The sequence below is a fragment of the Carassius auratus genome, chromosome 26 (genome assembly GCF_003368295.1).
Source record: "Carassius auratus strain Wakin chromosome 26, ASM336829v1, whole genome shotgun sequence".
Lineage (NCBI taxonomy): Eukaryota > Metazoa > Chordata > Actinopteri > Cypriniformes > Cyprinidae > Carassius > Carassius auratus.
Genome location: NC_039268.1, coordinates 1249351 through 1263165, shown reverse-complemented (window position 1 = coordinate 1263165; position 13815 = coordinate 1249351). Strand labels below are relative to the sequence as shown.

The following is a 13815-nucleotide window of genomic DNA, read 5'->3' as shown; positions in this document are numbered from 1 at the left end:
GAATGGAATTAGTGAAATAAATCAACTTTTTGATGATATTCTAATTATGACCAGCACCTGTACAACTGTTTGTCAAGTCGTTGTCCAGTGACCTCATGTTCTGTTTATATAGTAAGCATAGTGTTCATAATATATACGGCAAAAATAGTAATAGTAGTATGTTAATTTAAACATAATCATTGTTTGTGCCCATTTTGGACACTGCAAAGAACACCAACAAATTGAACATTTCAATGGAGTCTTTGTTAAGTGTTAAGTTTCTTAGTACCATGCAAATTTTGACCTACAGTGTGTTTATGTTAAGCAAAATGAGGAATAAAATAAGCAGATGTGACTGCAGTTTTGACGCAGAGGACAGTAGATTCTGATATATGATCAGAGTGATGAGATAAGACACGCTTCATTGACAGAACAGATGAGTTATGTTTCTCTTATTATACCTCTCGCGGCATTATTTCTACTGGAATCAGTCCAGTCATGACTCATGTTGATGTGAGATGTAACCAAGCTGAGGTTACCACCTGGATATGGTTCCTGACATTTGAAATGGCTTAAGAACTTGCGGGCCACCAAATTTGAATGAAATTCAATGAAAAACAACAACTGCTGATCTCTGCTGTAAATTTGTCTCTGTTTGCTCTACTCGAGATGGCTTGAGGCGATAAAGCCTTTGGACTCTAATGTTGTCCATACGCACAAAACATTACATCGTACCGATCAAATCTCGGTTGGCTTATTAGCACTGTGGCGATGACAGAATTTCAGAACGCCACCCAGAGTTCTGTGTTAACCTCATTGGAAGCTTTATTTATTTTTCCACTGCTTATTCACCCTTGAACCTGTTCCTCACTTTCAAGTACCATATTTTCCACTCAGGCTACATTTTTACCAGTGAGGTTTTGATTTCAACACTATATCGTTTAGCTGCCAAAAACACCATCCCTATGATTTCATCATCATAAAGCATGACTGCATTACAGCATTACTATATTACTGTTCACTTACTTCCATGGTCCTTCTCCACATGTGATTTATTATTGTGACCATCTCATACAATTTATACCTCCAAGATCTGCTGATTCATGGGTAAAAGTTCAAGCATGTCAGTTGTTTGAAATCAACATCCTGAATGTTGTTTTTATCCAAAACTTTGAGAAATGTGTTTCTCCTCTTTAGCAGACAGGTGTTCTCAAAAAATCCTGGCTTTAAACAACTGCTGGGAAACTCAAAGATTCCATCTGGTCACTGGCAACGAATTTAAGCGAGGACTCATACTGACATTACGTAATTATATTTGCGGTTTATCGTTATTATTGTTTCCTAAACCATAATTTGTTTTGTATTAAAACCATACAAAAAGTGTGATTTTGTTTAAATGGTTATTTTTTTATGTTCTCTATTTTTCTTTTTATGATATTATGTTTTTAATCTATGAAAGTTTAAAAAGCAAACAACTCTTGTGCACTCATTAGTCGACTGTTCTCATATAAGATGATTTTCTTATACTTAATTAGCAGAAATGTTTTTATTTGCTTTGACACAAATAGCCCATAAAAAATTGATTGATAGATTTGAACCTTTTTTTCCCCAAACTGGGCTAGTTACTAAGTTCTTAGTTTTTGAAAGCTTTAGATAGATAGATATATAGATAGAGAGATAGAGAGATAGAGAGGTAGATAGAGAGACAGACAGATAGATGATGAGCGGATGGATAGAGTGACTGATGGACAGATATGGAGACGGGCGGATGGACGGACAGAGAGAGACAGACCGATAGATGATGGATGGACGAATGGGTGGACGTATAGAGATAGGGATGGACAGACGGACAGATAGAGGGACGGACGGACATGCATAGATGATGTATGGGCTGACAGATGGATAGAGAGATGGACAGACAGATGGATGGATGGATAGACGGACGGACAGACATAGATAGATGAGGGACAAACAGACAGATAGATTGACCTGACAGATGGATGGACAGACAAAACAGATGGACAGACAGACGGATGGAAAGACAGACATATGGATGGACAGATGGACCGGCAGATGGATGGACAGACAGACAGATAAACAGACGGACGGAAAGACAGACAGATATAGATAGATGGACAGACAGACAGATATATAGAGAGATGGACAGACAGATATATAGAGAGACAGATGGATGGACGGATGATGGAATGATGGATGGCTGGATAGATATAGAATGTCACAAACATTACTTTTTATACCATACTTAGTTAAATTAATAAATTAAATGTATCAACAAACATATAGGCAGGCAGATCGACTGATTGAATACTACATGAAATAGTTTTAATGTTATATTTCAATATTTATCCTGTAGGTTCAGCTTCATCTCTTTAAGCTTAGCCTATCGCAAATGTGCTGCGATGGTTTCCTGTTGTTTGAGTCTGTAGAGTGTGTGAACAGGGGCGCACCAGATCAGTTTCATCCTTTTGTCAATACAGACTGGGGGCGGAGGAAACACATCCTATAAAAAGAAGGTATCCCACATCATAAAACGCCAGGCTTCTTCTCAAACACTCACACGAACAGGAATCCTCCTCTCTGCTGCAACCAACTTTGATTTTTAAATGTTTTTTTTGACAGAGCATCCTGACGCTTTACATTCCTCTACATCTTTATCTTATAAGGTATTAAGTCTATCTGCAATGTGTATGCGATGTTAATTTTATCTGACAGCTTATTTGATGGACTCAGTAAAGGGTTTATACTTTTTTAAGCCAAAGTGTGGTGGTCAAAGCACCTAGTGGCGTAGGAAATATATTATCTTCAAGAAACCAACACATTTTCATTCCGAGAAAAAAAAAAAAGACTGAAAGGATGCTGAACGATTCGCGGAGTCTGAGCTTTTGGATGTTGATGCTGATGATCGCGGTAGTGCGGATGGGAGAAACTCAAGGGACCGAGAGCGAAGCTCAGGTGAACTCCATCAAATCACTGGAGCCACAGACCGCCGCCAACCGCTCCAGCGACGGCCCCAAGAAAGACAACATCCCCGCTCAGGTAAACCCGACACCTCGGCCATTAGTTCATCAGTTTAAGCTAAACCCCTTCAGGAATTTTTACTTACCTATTGGCTAAAGAAGTACGTCTCAAATGTCACATGTGTGCGAATTGTTCGCTGATCTTTTTAAAGGAATTTCTATCAGTTACTGTTTGAGGACAAACTCATAGCCAAATTCCTAAAATAGCAAGATTTCATTGATTATCCCACATCATATATGTTTTAAACGAGTTTTTAAAACAAGTTCTTGTGATCTACAAACAATCTACACTAAAGTGATAAACCTGACAGAAAGTGGTTTTGTTGTTGTTGATGTAGTCTGCTGTGTTCGTGATAACGGAACGCGGTCAAGCGGCAAACTGTTGCTATGGCTACCTCAGCGATATGTGGCTGACATGTAAACAAACTTTTAGTTGTTACCGAAATCTTGTTTTGTATTAATTTTCTTTTATATGCTAACGTTACATATTACACCGTAAAACTTATTTATTTGACTACTTATTTCTCATGTCTATCCATTATAGGCTTCATTTGGGTGTTTGACAAAGTGTTGATATACGTTTTAATCTACAGGACCTGACGCCAAGTTTTACTTTATATATAATGCAACTGGCTTTTTATATTATGTGGCTCATTTACTATAATCAATTCTAAATGCCTCAAACATATGTATTAATAAAAAAAAATACTTGAGTATTATCAGAAAGTGATTGTGCCTCAGTTGAGTGGCCAATGTCCTTTTGAAAGCTTTATTCATATTTCTAGTCTGTTAAATCCTGGATTCATGCCAATCTCAAGATTTATTTAAGACTTGTTTTAATTATACATTTTCACAATATTGTTACTTTAGATTAAAAAAATAAATAAATCCTCTTTGCTGTTTGGTCCTGGTTATGTCTCTCAGATCAGCTATAAATATGCAGATGTTGTTGTAATTGAGAGCAGATGCAATTCAATGCAAAAAAAGATGAGCTGATGGGATTTTTCTCCCTCTTGCTTCCTCTTTGGAGTGGGAAGATCTCCAGTATGCAAGTTTTCCTGCCAGACCCTCATCTAAACAATTGCTCTCGACTTTACCATCTCCATAAACGCAGGTGGTCTGGATGATCAGACCACTGCCATACATGTGGAAACCACTACAGTCCAATATTAGTTAAATGTCATGCTACATTTAGCTGCTTATCCAAATGTAGATTGCTAACAACTCTGTAGATTGCTAACAGAGCGACTGTTGTCTCATTTGGAAGTTTCCAGTTGCAGATGTTGCAGATATTGTGGCCAGATCCCAGCTTTCTATACCTGGGGCGGCTCTCTAAATCTGAAAGAATTGCTTAGGAGATTTAATTATATTAATTAAAGATAACTCTGGAAATCGTATAAATTGCTGAAAAAAAAACAGCCTAAAATTGTTCTGCTGGTCTTAGGTGATTTAAGGTTCTGGACCAACAAGTGGCTAAAAACATCTCTAAAACCAACCAAACCAGCTGCAGAGACCAGCAACGACTTTCAATGTAAAAAAATTAAATAAAAAGTAGATTAATTTATCTGTATTATCTGAAGTGGGTAGTGTATTTTTACTTCATGATTATGTAGTGTGTGTTGTGCAGTAATTTATAATAGATTCAGCAAACAAAATTGTAGATGATGAAAACGGGTTACATCAGTTATATTGTTCATAGCTCTTTTGTGCCAATGGTCACACTCTAGATCACCACGTAGTACACATCATTTGCATGTATAACAGTTTACATTGACAATGTATTAAATTTAATACCAGATTCGAAAGAACTGGTCATGTGGAAGCATTTTATGTGGTGGCAAATTTCTTGATTGCACCTGTGGCTTTGAGAAATTTATTTCATTCTAGTTCCCTCTTATATCGGTTACATTTTAAAAGCAAATAGCCATCATGTGTTTGAATAGCATATACACGCGCACTCGCGCAGACATGAACATTGACCATTGGTGGCCATTTTTGTTGATTTTTCTTATTGCTATCAATTGGTGGTGGATTTAAAAAAAAAAAATTGATGTAATGCCCCCTATGGGTGGAATTGGATAAATCTAGCCCCTGCAGTTTCATAGTTGTTTACAAAAATGTAAATGATCTTATTATAGTCCCATCTAGAGTGAGATGGATGCAAAGTAGTGTGAGAGATATCTTTACAAAAGTTAATGATGGCACCCAGAAGAGTGCCTGGAATTAAATTACCATTATGTCCTTGTAGACACTTTCCCTACATTTTTCTCTCCCATCTGATTGAGCTGTCTGCAGAATGCTTTACATTTTATATGTCATTACACAGCTGCTGAAATGTTTCCTCTCAAGTCCTCTAACTCTCAAGGATATGGCGAAGATTATAACACAAGCTCCCAATAAATCTCCCACACTGGCGTTCTCCCAACTGCTGCAAATTAGCCAGGCAAGAGAAACGGCCACCCAGTTTCATACATCCGTCCTAAAGGGCACAAGCAGAATTCGGTGCTGTAAGTAAAGCTGGCTGGTAGCCATGATGTCAGAGTTTTATTAGTAGCTTCAACTTCATTTAAATGCGTTTTACTCTTTGACGGTGAAACTCATGTCAGATGTTGTCCACAAATATAATAAACCTAACAGTACATTTGAAACAAACCAAAATCACTCACTTTAGACGATCAGAGTAAATGTTCAAGGGGGGGTTGATAGTGGTTTCCAGTTGTGGGCAACCCAAAAAGAGGGATATTGGGATTGGCAGAACTCATTCACCACATTAACCTCGCGACTAGAGGGGAAGAAGCTATAGTATTCCCCATGAACACGAGAGCTGTTTCACATCAGTGGCGCAGCTTTGGGACTTTTAACTTTTCCTCTTATTTAATTTGACGCTGAGGTTCCGTTAACGAGGAGGGATTGTTTGGGTCTGGCTTGTAATAAGGCGAGGTGGGTTGCCCTCTCCAGCTCCCTCTGAGGTTAAGTGACTGTTTAGTGATGCTAACGAGCTAAGAAGGTGAAATAAAACAGGCAAAGGTGTGGCGGCTTTTTAGCGCTAACCAGGCTAATCATCTGGATTTGACTTCATTTGAGGAACAAGACAGCCAAGAAGGAATAATCATCACCGGTTTCACAAAATTGCAATGCATTACTTTTAAAAGCAACTTACTCCACCACTGGTCATTTGTTGCAGTCAAATGCTTGAAATGTATGGGAGGGACCTTTTGTATTTATTTCTTGTTGTCTAGATTGTGTATAAAGGAATATTCCCAGAGCCCCCATATTTATCTCAATACTGCCTTTAAGGGTTTGTTCCAGATATTTTTTTTTTTCTTGCTGGTAAGATTAGTCTTCAACTTGTGCTTCAAACAGTGGGAGAGTGCGCAGCTTTCCTGTGCAATCTGATAGCTATAGGGCCATGCCCTTTGAGGGTGGATAAGGTTTGTTTGTTCAGTGACATAGTTTATTTTACTCTTGAAAACCCTCTCAATTCACTAACACCATTCATGGTGTCAGATGTCAGCTTTGCTTTTGTAAGGTCAAGTTAAGCTGGGCCCCAAGGCCCTAGAGGAACATATGTGTGAGACACAGGTTTTATGTGTGAAAACCCTTTTCAGAATTTCATGAGTCTGTTGTGTAGATGAACTTAGACGGGGTTCAAAGAAAGCCTTGCCGTCCTATAGTTGCACACTGAAATTAGATGGAAGATGTTTATTTTGTAAGCTGTAGTGTACAATATCTATTTTGGGCTCAAAGGTAGCTGGGAAAAGAAAGAAGTATTTGCGCCCTTATGAAACAAAAATATATTGCAGTATATTGGAAAATATCATGTAATATATTAGGCATATATTCTTATATATGGGATTCAATATTTATTTTTTCCAAAATATTGCAATGTATTGAAAGCGGCAATAATTTTATAATATTATATAATATATGTATAATCAATATATTATTCAGTGTATTCAAATATATAATATATTAGAAAATAAAAAGGGAAAATAATATATTACAATATATCACAATATATTTTAATAAATATATTGGTAAATATAATTTCCTTTCGTAAGGGCAGTAAAATTTAAATTAAAGTTTTTAGCTGTTTTATGCATATATTTTAAGCAGATATTTAGTAGCATTATATATATATATATATATATATATATATATATATATATATATATATATATATATATATATATATAAACTAAATGTTATATACACACACACACAAACAAATGCACCAAATATTTACAACTACATTTTTTTTCAACTTTAAATGCATATATTCACAACTCTACTCTTAATTACAAAAATAAATAGTTAATAAAAAATAAGAATACAGAAGATATTTTTTTAACTGATACATAATGTGACATTTTAATACTTACATAAAAAAAAAAAAAAAAAAAAAAATTTTCTGGCAGTTTACAAATCTGCCTGCTCAAGTACTGCATGCATATCGGTTGCTACTAACAAGATAAGACTTGACGTAGTTTGGGTATTACCTGATATCAATCCTTAAATGTTTTTTGAAAGCATGAGGGAGAATACAGATAGGGAGATGATTTTCAAAGGCATGGCACATTTAGTCTTCAAAGTTCGCCTTTTTGCGAGCATGAGAGCGGTGACACAGGGGCCAGTGGGCATCCCTCATCGCCGTCTGTCTCTGAGCTTATCATCGTGACACTTATCTCACACATGAATGTACTGTATGGGAGGAATAAAAACAGACTGTGGAATCAATGAGGGATGAGGATCAACGAGTCGTATCCAAGCGTTGGCCGGGTCATTAAAATCCTGATGTGATGACGTTGCCAGATTGTGTGCAGACGCGATTATGTGTCTGCATTGGCTCTGGCGGTTTATGCTACGCTGTGGAGAGATGCGGGTGACTCTTGCAGCTTCGGAGTCAAAATTCAGTTTGTCTTTTACAGTTTGTATCGTTAAGTTGACATAATTTAGCTTGAAAGCTGAGCACATTTTACATCTAAGCACATCACATATAACTGAAACGAATAAGAGATGGAAAATGTAGTCTTTTTTTTATGACGTCTGAATGAAACTGTCTGTTTTACATGGTTCATTCTTCTGCTAATGTAATGTACCCGATCATTTTCTAATGATGCAGTGAATGAATACTGAATGTTTGAGGTCAGTCACTTTTTAGTATTTAAACATTTTATGAGCCTCATCCATTCCTTATTCGTCTCATGAATGTTTCGTTGGTGGTTTGGCCTGGTTTCATCATGTGTTTTCAATGTTACCAATTCTGTTCCTTGCATCAGAAAGGAATATTGCTCTAAGGTCTTTCAAGCTACAAAACAGACTTGTTTTTATTTGCTATTAGATATTGAGATTTTCTTCTCCCCTTGTTGGAGCACGTTTTTTTTTTTTTTTGCATTTGACGCGGAACTGAAGATTGTTATGGGTGATGTAACGCTGGAGTTTGTGATTCATTTAACATTGTCAAGCTGAGTTCAGTTTGAGCTTATATTTATTTTAAGGTAATTTAACCAAATATGAATGTGCTTATGGTCTGGTTTGCTTATTTAGTAGGGGTTTTGGACGCCCTCTAGACTAATTTGATTGTAACTCGAAGGTATACTAGCATAAAACACATATTAGGTAATTTGTAAGTGTATTATTATACACTATTATACAGAATTTTGACATGAAACATTGCAATTACCTTTTTTAGTTATCCCTCAGTTCAAACAAGCTTTTATACTATCTTGTTCAGAAAAATGAATCTAAAATGTCCAATGTTTTCAGTGCATTTATTTGGTATTTAGCAATGTTGTAAGTGGGAAATTACTCAGTCGGGACTTGGTACAGTGATCAATGTTCCCAGGATCTTGTAGAAATAATGCACTCCGGCAGAATGCAAACTTTTCATCACATTCCCATCATAAAAAAGTTTATCATGGGATCACTTTGCATGTAGTTTCATCTAGAATTTTCAGCGGTCACATAAAAAAAAATGGCTGGTGACAAGGATTAATGATGGTTGTAAAAATTCAAATAAAGGATCAAATAAATGTATATTGTCACTCCTATTTCCTGTTATTTTATATTTATTGTAACATTAACTAGGTTTTTTGCTATTCAAGGAACTAATAACTTCCCAGATTTGAGTGTTTTGTTGAAATCAGGATTTAATGGAGAAGAACCAGATCTGATCCGTCTTTCTCATTCTTTTCTCAGGGTCATCCATGCAGCAGTGATAAAGAGTGCACAGTAGGAACGTACTGCCACAGTCCTCAGCACGCCCCGTCCCGCTGCCTGACCTGCCGCAGGAGAAAGAAGCGCTGCCACAGAGACAGCATGTGCTGCCCTGGGAACCGCTGCAGCAACTGTACGTTCCTGATTGATCACTGGGAGATACTGATCGTTTCCCATACTAACTCAAAGAAAGTTACAGTGGATCTCTTCTGTCTTTCTTTAGACATCTGCATCCCCATCTCAGAGCGTGCCCTGACCAAGTCACCTGTGGATGAGCACAGCAAGCTTTCCATCAAAGAAAAAGGCTGGAGGAGGAACGGCAAAACTCAGACCAAGATCCCTCTCAAAGGTGAGCAACCGACTAAATGGAGAACCACAGTTTGTGAAAAGATGTCTAGGACTTGCAGATGTGCATGGTTAGGGAGAGCATTGACTCAAACAGACTTTTGCCCTGCGTGGATAAAGCCTGGTCGGGTTTGCAGCAGAAGAACCGATAATCAATGATAAACTAGAAAATCTAAATCTAAAAATTTTCTTTTTTTTTTTTTTTGCAGAAATATGGGTTTATAATAAGGTCCACATACTATTCATGGTTAGTTCAGTCAGCTCAGGTCCTTTAAATAATGTTAACAGATACAACTTTACATTTTTGTAATGTATAAAACATTGTCACAGACTGTTTCCACAGTTATTAACATCTTAAATGTACCAAGGTGTTAAATATTGGCGCAGTTCTTTTTGCATAAGCAGCCAGTGAGCTTGCTGCTCAACATTTAATAGTACTTGCTGTAGCAGTTGCAGTGTGCTTCAGAAACCCTCCACCTTCCCCAGCTCCACCTGTATAGATCTGCTACAGGGTGATCATGTACAGTATGCTGTATGTTATGTCCAGCAACATGCTCACAGCAGCATGTCTGTGGATGTATTAGCTGAAGCAAGTCTCTGTACATAGCAAATCTATTCCCCCAAGACCAAACACATTAACATTGTCAAGTAAGTTACCATGCTAAAACCTCCAAAAGTCATCATGATAGAACTAAGTTTAGTGTTAGTTCGTGTTAACTAAAGGAACCTTCCTACAAAGTGTTTATAGATTTATTAGAATAAACTCTGAATAGCTTTGGGAATAATGATGCCTCTAACCTGACACACTTTCCAGTGATTAATTTTTTCTTGAAAGCGCTCTCTGTATACCCTGATTTCTGGAAGTTACATATAATCTCAAGCAATGTTTTTCTGTCTAGTTTTGTGTGCCGTATGCATCAGACAGTCAGTCAATGTACCTTGGGCGGTCTAAGACTGTTTCATATTCATACTCACTTATGAACTATGTCTGCAATGAGTTGATTCACTGGATGTGGTTGCATGCATGTGTTGAGGGGGACGGCGGGCCACAAATTTGGCTGTAACTAAACGCAGCTCGTATATCTTGACATTTTAACCACAGCTGGAGGCCTGTGAAGGAAGGATCACAATGCAGTGCTGTTCCCACACCTCCGTATTCTCGCATCGGTAACATGCATGCTGACGGCAAAGTCACGCTCAAACATTAATTAAACCACACAAGATTTAGATGGAGCCATTTGAGGCACCCTACATGTACAGACTGCTATTTACAAGAAATTATGACTTTTCCTTTTATTAATCAATCAATTTTTTTTTTTTTGTATTGTTTATTTTGTAGTTAATGTATTTATTTATTTATTTGATTGTTTGATTCATTTGATGAATTCATTCATTGTTAAAAATACCCACAAACCAATATGGAAGATGCAGGAAACTGTGGCTTTGTTACAGGAAGTCTAATTTCTGTGTTAAAAGGCCTTTGGCAGGAAAAGCTTTCATGGTGAATTGTAAAAAAAAAAAAAAAAAAAAGACACTTTTGCACGACAAAGTAATATTTATATACATAATAAATATTTGCTTCACTAATTATCCCTTTGAAGAGTAAAGCAAACCATAAGCTGAGAATATCAGGTTCCCTTCAAACAGGCCAAATTTCTTAATATATATCAGGAAATTATTTGCTCAAATTAGGGGCCCCAACACTGTTTCTGTATATAGGCCTCGTAATGCAACTGAAATTAGTATAATGCAGTACAGAAAATGCTTTAGTGTTTTATAAGTAAGCCAAAACAACATATGGGGCTGTTTTCATGCCAATTTTAATGTTACAAACTGTAGTGCTTTTAGAGATTTGTAAAGGAAGATTAAATAAACTCAAACAGGCTAGTTATTTTGAAAGTGAAAATCATTTAAAAAATACAATTATAGCAAAAAATAACTATATGAACTGTATATGGAATATATTGAACATCCCTTAAAGGGATAGTTGTCGTAATTTACTCACCCTGATGTCATTCCAAACCTATATGAGTTTCTTTCTTATGTTGAATATCATAGAATATATTTTAAAGAATGCTGGTAATCAAACAGTTGAAGGTTTCCATTGGCTTCAATAGTATTTCTTTCCCCACTATGGAAGTCAATGGGGACCAATAACTGTTTGATTCTTCACAATTCTTCAAAATATCTTACTTTGTGTTCAACATAAGAAAGAAACTCGTACAGGTTTGAAACAGCCTGAGGGTCATAAGTAAAGTAAATGATTACAAAACATTTATTTCCTTTAAGTTCTATGGATTGTATGAATTTATGCATCTGGCAGATGCTTTAATCCAAAGCATTTTTAACTGCATGCATTTCCATGACCTTGTCATCATTAGTGTTCCATACTTCTGTTTGAGTAACAGAAATGCGATTGCTGCCTTCTTTGATCTGCAGGTCACGAGGGTGACCCTTGCCTGCGATCTTCCGACTGCTCGGAGGGCTACTGCTGCGCTCGCCACTTCTGGACCAAAATCTGCAAGCCTGTGCTGCGGCAGGGCGAAGTCTGCACCAAACAGCGCAAGAAAGGCTCCCACAGCCTGGAGATCTTCCAGCGCTGCGACTGCGCCAAAGGACTTGCCTGCAAGGTATGGAAAGACGCCACCACCTTCTCCAGGTCCAGGCTGCACGTGTGCCAGAGGATCTGAGACGGGACGCCCCTGCAAAACAAGCTGCACCTTGGGGCCCCTGCGTCCCGCTGGGAGAGGAGTGGACGAGGTCTCCTTTCTCCAGGACTTACTCAGCTGTGATAAAGAGAGAAAGGGTGAGATACAGATGAATGTGTACCAGAACAGGGTGGGTTTGGGATGGGAACGAACTGATATGGTGGGGTGCCCAGTCGAAGCTGTTGAGGAAGCACTCCGGGCCTCTTTTCAAGATTATTTGGTGGAGTTTAATTGATTTACAAGCCATATTTATCACTGATTTACCATTTGATGCAGGCGCTGGCATTATTTCAGTATGTCCGTGCTGTCAATTTAGTATCTGAATGCTCTGATTTGGTTTCTTTTTTATTGAATATTTCATGCACATATGAGTTTTTCACTGCATAACCACTAAAACATTAACTAGGTTGTTTTTTTATTACATTATCACAGACTTTGGTTCTCGTTCACTAATAATTGTCTGAAAACAATTCAGTTTTTAGTTGACTTTTTTTTCCTACATTTCTGAAGTCTCTTCTGAAAGTGCACTTTGAGTTTGCTTGTATTAAAAAAAAGATCCTATGTGTAACACCAGAACAGAGGAACAGTATGTTTTCAAGGTAGCCACACACTAGTAATGCATTTGTCTGAGAAGTATGATCATTTTATTCAATAGATAACGTTTTTATTGTGTCAGAAATGTTAAATCGGTTCTGATTATCAAGGGAAGTTGTTTACAGTGCTGTTCAGTGAATGTGCAGATGCTTCATGACATTATGAATCATATTCCATGCTTTTATTCTGTAAAATTCCACACCGTCTTTTAGCTAGGATAAAACAAAAAAAACGAATAAGCTCTTATATTGTAAATAAAATGCAAAATTTTCAAAAATGTATTTAAAAACAGTTGTATATCATGTATATATTGGTAAAAAGAAACCGACGGGGACATGGATAAAGTAGCATAAAGACTTTTTTAAGTTCTGCTTACTGTTTGTCATAGCATGGTGTGGTTCCATTTTCTTCAAGCTCTGTTTTTACTCTGCAGTTATGAAAATCCCCACACAGAACTATTTCTATTAAATTATTTTCAAAACCCATCTCTTCTTTGCAGAGCTCATGTTGTGTATTTGTTTGATGGCTGATTTCCTGGGTTCGTGCTTACTTTGTTCCTGTCGTAACAGTGCTGTTGTGTCTCATTGTGTATTTACAGTGATTTAAACAGATTAAAGAATGTATTTTATATTACAAGCATTTGGCTGCTCTCATATTTTCAGCTCTAAACTGAACCGCTTCAGTGTCTTCGCTTCTAAAAAAAAGAATTTATGAAGCTGTCAGCATTCAGTGAATGAGTCCCAGTGGTTTTTTACGTTCTGTATTTCTGTTGGCTGTATATGTAATGACATTTATTAACTACTACATTAAACATAAGTAACTAACATGCATTTTCCCTTTCTTCTCAATGTCTGTTTCACGATTAGCTTAACGGCCGTGAGTCTAACATGTCAATAAAACATGGAGACTGGGCCCTTGTGTTTCTGGCAGACAGG

The 13815-nt window shown here is 37.1% G+C and overlaps 1 protein-coding gene across 1 annotated transcript; it reads left to right on the top strand.

The window, feature by feature from the left end:
• Positions 1 to 2554: 2554 nt before the first annotated feature.
• LOC113044029 (dickkopf-related protein 2-like) lies at positions 2555 to 12399 on the top strand. Its single transcript, XM_026203618.1, has 4 exons — positions 2555 to 3036; positions 9216 to 9366; positions 9457 to 9582; positions 12018 to 12399. The coding sequence occupies exons 1-4, from the start codon at positions 2854 to 2856 to the stop codon at positions 12266 to 12268; spliced, it is 711 nt and encodes a 236-aa protein (XP_026059403.1). The 5' UTR covers positions 2555 to 2853; the 3' UTR covers positions 12269 to 12399.
• Positions 12400 to 13815: the final 1416 nt, after the last annotated feature.

What these genes read in the sequence shown, in the direction of transcription:
- LOC113044029 (XM_026203618.1), top strand. Translation starts at nt 2,854, where the DNA reads ATGCTGAACGATTCGCGGAGTCTGAGCTTTTGGATGTTGATGCTGATG. An exon ending in AAGACAACATCCCCGCTCAG is followed by an intron (nt 3,037 to 9,215) that starts GTAAACCCGACA and finishes TTCTTTTCTCAG; the next exon opens with GGTCATCCATGCAGCAGTGA. An exon ending in TGGGAACCGCTGCAGCAACT is followed by an intron (nt 9,367 to 9,456) that starts GTACGTTCCTGA and finishes GTCTTTCTTTAG; the next exon opens with ACATCTGCATCCCCATCTCA.